General features: G+C 48.2%; 1 protein-coding gene across 1 annotated transcript in view; it reads left to right on the top strand.

Annotated features, from left to right (window-relative positions):
- The window catches only part of syt9b (synaptotagmin IXb), a gene marked incomplete at its 5' end in the record, with an annotated part of 183,171 nt that extends 175,971 nt beyond the window's left edge, over window positions 1-7,200 (top strand). The window contains 1 exon segment of the mRNA XM_084316129.1: window positions 7,092-7,200. Within this exon segment, the coding sequence (XP_084172255.1) occupies window positions 7,092-7,169 (78 nt within the window). The 3' untranslated portion in view covers window positions 7,170-7,200.
- Between the last annotated feature and the right edge of the window lie 235 nt (window positions 7,201-7,435).

Below are 7,435 nucleotides of genomic sequence, written 5' to 3'. Positions count from 1 at the left end.
GGTTAAAGAACAGAGAGGCAGGTTAAATAACAGAGAGGCAGGCAGGTTAAAGAACAGAGGGGCAGGTTAAATAACAGAGTGCAGGTTAAATAACAGAGGGGCAGGCAGGTTAAATAACAGAGGGGCAGGCAGGTTAAAGAACAGAGAGGCAGGTTAAAGAACAGAGAGGCAGGTTAAAGAACAGAGAGGCAGGTTAAAGAACAGAGAGGTAGGTTAAATAACAGAGGGGCAGGTTAAATAACAGAGGGGCAGGCAGGTTAAAGAACAGAGAGGCAGGTTAAATAACAGAGAGGCAGGCAGGTTAAATAACAGAGGGGCAGGTTAAAGAACAGAGGGGCAGGCAGGTTAAAGAACAGAGAGGCAGGTTAAAGAACAGAGGGGCAGGCAGGTTAAAGAACAGAGAGGCAGGTTAAAGAACAGAGGGGCAGGTTAAAGAACAGAGAGGCAGGTTAAAGAACAGAGAGGCAGGCAGGTTAAAGAACAGAGAGGCAGGCAGGTTAAAGAACAGAGAGGCAGGTTAAAGAACAGAGAGGCAGGTTAAAGAACAGAGGGGCAGGTTAAAGAACAGAGGGGCAGGTTAAATAACAGAGGGGCAGGTTAAATAACAGAGAGGCAGGTTAAAGAACAGAGAGGCAGGTTAAAGAACAGATGGGCAGGTTAAAGAACAGAGAGGCAGGTTAAAGAACAGAGAGGCAGGTTAAAGAACAGAGAGGCAGGCAGGTTAAAGAACAGAGAGGCAGGTTAAAGAACAGAGAGGCAGGTTAAAGAACAGAGGGGCAGGCAGGTTAAAGAACAGAGGGGCAGGTTAAAGAACAGAGGGGCAGGCAGGTTAAAGAACAGAGGGGCAGGTTAAATAACAGAGGGGCAGGTTAAAGAACAGAGAGGCAGGTTAAAGAACAGAGGGGCAGGCAGGTTAAAGAACAGAGAGGCAGGCAGGTTAAAAAACAGAGGGGCAGGCAGGTTAAAGAACAGAGGGGCAGGTTAAAGAACAGAGGGACAGGCAGGTTAAAGAACAGAGAGGCAGGCAGGTTAAAGAACAGAGGGGCAGGCAGGTTAAAGAACAGAGGGGCAGGTTAAAGAACAGATGGGCAGGCAGGTTAAAGAACAGATGGGCAGGTTAAAGAACAGAGAGGCAGGCAGGTTAAAGAACAGAGGGGCAGGCAGGTTAAATAACAGAGGGGCAGGCAGGTTAAAGAACAGAGAGGCAGGCAGGTTAAAGAACAGAGGGGCAGGCAGGTTAAAGAACAGAGGGGCAGGCAGGTTAAAGAACAGAGGGGCAGGTTAAAGAACAGAGGGGCAGGCAGGTTAAAGAACAGAGAGGCAGGTTAAAGAACAGAGGGGCAGGTTAAATAACAGAGTGCAGGTTAAATAACAGAGGGGCAGGCAGGTTAAAGAACAGAGAGGCAGGCAGGTTAAAGAACAGAGGGGCAGGTTAAATAACAGAGGGGCAGGCAGGTTAAAGAACAGAGAGGCAGGTTAAAGAACAGAGAGGCAGGTTAAAGAACAGAGAGGCAGGCAGGTTAAAGAACAGAGGGGCAGGTTAAATAACAGAGGGGCAGGCAGGTTAAAGAACAGAGGGGCAGGTTAAAGAACAGAGGGGCAGGCAGGTTAAAGAACAGAGGGGCAGGCAGGTTAAAGAACAGAGGGGCAGGCAGGTTAAAGAACAGAGAGGCAGGTTAAAGAACTGAGGGGCAGGCAGGTTAAAGAACAGAGGGGCAGGCAGGTTAAAGAACAGAGGGGCAGGCAGGTTAAAGAACAGAGAGGCAGGTTAAAGAACAGAGAGGCAGGCAGGTTAAAGAACAGAGGGGCAGGTTAAAGAACAGAGAGGCAGGTTAAAGAACAGAGGGGCAGGCAGGTTAAAGAACAGAGGGGCAGGTTAAAGAACAGAGAGGCAGGTTAAAGAACAGAGAGGCAGGTTAAAGAACAGAGAGGCAGGCAGGTTAAAGAACAGAGAGGCAGGTTAAAGAACAGAGGGGCAGGCAGGTTAAAGAACAGAGGGGCAGGTTAAAGAACAGAGAGGCAGGTTAAAGAACAGAGGGGCAGGCAGGTTAAAGAACAGAGGGGCAAGTTAAAGAACAGAGGGGCAGGCAGGTTAAAGAACAGAGAGGCAGGTTAAAGAACAGAGGGGCAGGCAGGTTAAAGAACAGAGGGGCAGGCAGGTTAAAGAACAGAGGGGCAGGCAGGTTAAAGAACAGAGAGGCAGGCAGGTTAAAGAACAGAGAGGCAGGTTAAATAACAGAGGGGCAGGTTAAATAACAGAGGGGCAGGCAGGTTAAAGAACAGAGAGGCAGGTTAAATAACAGAGAGGCAGGCAGGTTAAAGAACAGAGGGGCAGGTTAAATAACAGAGTGCAGGTTAAATAACAGAGGGGCAGGCAGGTTAAATAACAGAGGGGCAGGCAGGTTAAAGAACAGAGAGGCAGGTTAAAGAACAGAGAGGCAGGTTAAAGAACAGAGAGGCAGGTTAAAGAACAGAGAGGTAGGTTAAATAACAGAGGGGCAGGTTAAATAACAGAGGGGCAGGCAGGTTAAAGAACAGAGAGGCAGGTTAAATAACAGAGAGGCAGGCAGGTTAAATAACAGAGGGGCAGGTTAAAGAACAGAGGGGCAGGCAGGTTAAAGAACAGAGAGGCAGGTTAAAGAACAGAGGGGCAGGCAGGTTAAAGAACAGAGAGGCAGGTTAAAGAACAGAGGGGCAGGTTAAAGAACAGAGAGGCAGGTTAAAGAACAGAGAGGCAGGCAGGTTAAAGAACAGAGAGGCAGGCAGGTTAAAGAACAGAGAGGCAGGTTAAAGAACAGAGAGGCAGGTTAAAGAACAGAGGGGCAGGTTAAAGAACAGAGGGGCAGGTTAAATAACAGAGGGGCAGGTTAAATAACAGAGAGGCAGGTTAAAGAACAGAGAGGCAGGTTAAAGAACAGATGGGCAGGTTAAAGAACAGAGAGGCAGGTTAAAGAACAGAGAGGCAGGTTAAAGAACAGAGAGGCAGGCAGGTTAAAGAACAGAGAGGCAGGTTAAAGAACAGAGAGGCAGGTTAAAGAACAGAGGGGCAGGCAGGTTAAAGAACAGAGGGGCAGGTTAAAGAACAGAGGGGCAGGCAGGTTAAAGAACAGAGGGGCAGGTTAAATAACAGAGGGGCAGGTTAAAGAACAGAGAGGCAGGTTAAAGAACAGAGGGGCAGGCAGGTTAAAGAACAGAGAGGCAGGCAGGTTAAAAAACAGAGGGGCAGGCAGGTTAAAGAACAGAGGGGCAGGTTAAAGAACAGAGGGACAGGCAGGTTAAAGAACAGAGAGGCAGGCAGGTTAAAGAACAGAGGGGCAGGCAGGTTAAAGAACAGAGGGGCAGGTTAAAGAACAGATGGGCAGGCAGGTTAAAGAACAGATGGGCAGGTTAAAGAACAGAGAGGCAGGCAGGTTAAAGAACAGAGGGGCAGGCAGGTTAAATAACAGAGGGGCAGGCAGGTTAAAGAACAGAGAGGCAGGCAGGTTAAAGAACAGAGGGGCAGGCAGGTTAAAGAACAGAGGGGCAGGCAGGTTAAAGAACAGAGGGGCAGGCAGGTTAAAGAACAGAGGGGCAGGTTAAAGAACAGAGGGGCAGGCAGGTTAAAGAACAGAGAGGCAGGTTAAAGAACAGAGGGGCAGGTTAAATAACAGAGTGCAGGTTAAATAACAGAGGGGCAGGCAGGTTAAAGAACAGAGAGGCAGGCAGGTTAAAGAACAGAGGGGCAGGTTAAATAACAGAGGGGCAGGCAGGTTAAAGAACAGAGAGGCAGGTTAAAGAACAGAGAGGCAGGTTAAAGAACAGAGAGGCAGGCAGGTTAAAGAACAGAGGGGCAGGTTAAATAACAGAGGGGCAGGTTAAATAACAGAGGGGCAGGCAGGTTAAAGAACAGAGAGGCAGGTTAAATAACAGAGAGGCAGGCAGGTTAAAGAACAGAGGGGCAGGCAGGTTAAAGAACAGAGAGGCAGGTTAAATAACAGAGGGGCAGGCAGGTTAAAGAACAGAGGGGCAGGTTAAAGAACAGAGAGGCAGGTTAAAGAACAGAGAGGCAGGCAGGTTAAAGAACAGAGAGGCAGGCAGGTTAAAGAACAGAGAGGCAGGTTAAAGAACAGAGAGGCAGGTTAAAGAACAGAGGGGCAGGTTAAAGAACAGAGGGGCAGGTTAAATAACAGAGGGGCAGGTTAAATAACAGAGAGGCAGGTTAAAGAACAGAGAGGCAGGTTAAAGAACAGAGAGGCAGGTTAAAGAACAGAGGGGCAGGTTAAAGAACAGAGGGGCAGGTTAAAGAACAGAGGGGCAGGCAGGTTAAAGAACAGATGGGCAGGTTAAAGAACAGAGAGGCAGGTTAAAGAACAGAGAGGCAGGTTAAAGAACAGAGAGGCAGGTTAAAGAACAGAGAGGCAGGTTAAAGAACAGATAGGCAGGTTAAAGAACAGAGGGGCAGGCAGGTTAAAGAACAGAGGGGCAGGTTAAAGAACAGAGGGGCAGGCAGGTTAAAGAACAGAGGGGCAGGTTAAAGAACAGAGGGGCAGGCAGGTTAAAGAACAGAGAGGCAGGCAGGTTAAAGAACAGAGGGGCAGGCAGGTTAAAGAACAGAGGGGCAGGTTAAAGAACAGAGGGGCAGGCAGGTTAAAGAACAGAGGGGCAGGCAGGTTAAAGAACAGAGGGGCAGGTTAAAGAACAGAGAGGCAGGCAGGTTAAAGAACAGAGGGGCAGGCAGGTAAAAGAACAGAGGGGCAGGTTAAAGAACAAAGGGGCAGGCAGGTTAAAGAACAGAGAGGCAGGTTAAAGAACAGAGGGGCAGGCAGGTTAAAGAACAGAGGGGCAGGCAGGTTAAAGAACAGAGGGGCAGGTTAAATAACAGAGGGGCAGGCAGGTTAAAGAACAGAGAGGCAGGTTAAAGAACAGAGAGGCAGGTTAAAGAACAGAGAGGCAGGTTAAAGAACAGAGGGGCAGGCAGGTTAAAGAACAGAGAGGCAGGTTAAAGAACAGAGAGGCAGGTTAAAGAACAGAGGGGCAGGTTAAAGAACAGAGGGGCAGGCAGGTTAAAGAACAGAGGGGCAGGCAGGTTAAAGAACAGAGAGGCAGGTTAAAGAACAGAGAGGCAGGTTAAAGAACAGAGGGGCAGGCAGGTTAAAGAACAGAGGGGCAGGTTAAATAACAGAGAGGCAGGTTAAAGAACAGAGAGGCAGGTTAAATAACAGAGGGGCAGGTTAAATAACAGAGAGGCAGGCAGGTTAAAGAACAGAGAGGCAGGTTAAAGAACAGAGAGGCAGGCAGGTTAAAGAACAGAGGGGCAGGCAGGTTAAAGAACAGAGGGGCAGGCAGGTTAAAGAACAGAGAGGCAGGCAGGTTAAAGAACAGAGAGGCAGGTTAAATAACAGAGAGGCAGGTTAAAGAACAGAGAGGCAGGCAGGCTAAATAACAGAGGGGCAGGTTAAAGAACAGAGAGGCAGGTTAAAGAACAGAGGGGCAGGCAGGTTAAAGAACAGAGGGGCAGGTTAAAGAACAGAGAGGCAGGTTAAAGAACAGAGAGGCAGGCAGGTTAAAGAACAGAGAGGCAGGTTAAAGAACAGAGAGGCAGGTTAAAGAACAGAGAGGCAGGTTAAAGAACAGAGAGGCAGGTTAAAGAACAGAGGGGCAGGCAGGTTAAAGAACAGAGAGGCAGGCAGGTTAAATAACAGAGGGGCAGGTTAAAGAACAGAGAGGCAGGTTAAAGAACAGAGGGGCAGGCAGGTTAAAGAACAGAGAGGCAGGCAGGTTAAATAACAGAGGGGCAGGTAGGTTAAAGAACAGAGAGGCAGGTTAAATAACAGAGGGGCAGGCAGGTTAAATAACAGAGAGGCAGGTTAAATAATAGAGGGGCAGGCAGGTTAAATAACAGAGGGGCAGGCAGGTTAAAGAACAGAGAGGCAGGTTAAATAACAGAGAGGCAGGTTAAAGAACAGAGGGGCATGTTAAATAACAGAGAGGCAGGTTAAATAACAGAGGGGCAGGCTGCTTTGCTTTCCTTTCCACTTCATATTCCCATGTGCGTTTGTTAAAATTAATCCTCACTTCTGTTCAAATGTATGGCATTTGTGTCCATGGTCTTTCATATGGATAACCAATTATAAATGGAATTTAAAACAGCATAGAGGAGACAGACAGATTGGCCCACCTTTAGCCATGAGCTGCTCATGGGTTATACCCATGTGCAGTTTCTTCCCCATCGGATGTATATATTTTATATGATATGTTTTTACTACACAGTTCTGTATATTTGTATGTCTTGTATCATAAATGTCCTGATAAATTGAAAATGGGGGGACCCAAGACGAAAGTATTTCTCTGGTCTGCATCCCCTTAACAATTGTGTGTATTGAGCCGTACTGTATTGTACCCATTCTGCAATCTGTTAATAAAGTTTTCAATCAATCAATCAATCAATACTATATTGGTAGATCTGCCTCCCTGAGTCATTGTCTGTGTATTTATTAAATGTATTGCTTCTATCTTATTTTTTTATCCACTTTTTCTCCTATTTTTTTCAAATTTTTCTCCCATCCCAATTACCCGCTGTGCCAATTCTCCCCTCCCCTGTCTTGAACATTGCTCACATATGCCCCCCACTGGCCGGTTGTAGGGAGGATAGAAGCCTTGCGTCACGTGTCCCCTCCGGTACACGAGGAGGCAGCCTGTCACATCTTTTCACCTGCCAGCGCGGACTCTCATTGGCGAGGTGTAACGTGTGGGAGGCTCACACTACCCCCGCCACTTCCTGTCCTTGCTGTGCAGGCGTCCCCAACCGACCTGTAGGAGTCGCTGTCCCCAACGTCCAGATTACCACCCATCGACTCCCCTCCCGCTAACTCTGCCAATTGAGCCAGTATGACGACCGGCCCAAGCCGGAGGCAACGCCGACAGCCGGAGTCGAACCCGGTGTCTCTTGCGTTGGTGACGAGCGCAATGTTCGCTGCGCCACCCAGCCGCCCATTTATTGCTTCTATGTGTAAGTTAACTAACATCTTTCTTACTGTCTGTCTGTCTCTCTCTCTCTGTCTGTGTGTGCGTGTGTGTGTGCGTGTGTGTGTGCATGTGCGTGTGCACTCCAGTGGGTCGGACAGGGAACCACAGGAAGTGGGAGCCAAGGAGGGTCCACCAACTCTTTGAAGACACCACCCTCGCCGTGATCTCTCTCTCTCTCTCTCTCTCTCTCTCTCTTCTCTCTCTCTCTCTCTCTCTCTCTCTCTCTCTCTCTCTCTCTCTCTCTCTCTCACACACACACACACACACACAAGGCTCAGGAAGGGCATCGAGACGTAACATACGTTTACTAACAAAGCCATTGCTAATATTGATGTTTAGTTTCGGTTGAAATATGCGTTTAGTTTGCTATAAGAAAAAAGACGTATTCCTGTACTCTGTTCCTCTCGTGACGGAACAAACGGAAACCTCT

This window comes from Notolepis coatsorum, assembly GCF_963971535.1.
Source record: "Notolepis coatsorum genome assembly, chromosome: 6".
Classification (NCBI taxonomy): domain Eukaryota; kingdom Metazoa; phylum Chordata; class Actinopteri; order Aulopiformes; family Paralepididae; genus Notolepis; species Notolepis coatsorum.
This window is presented reverse-complemented; position numbering and strand designations above follow the sequence as displayed.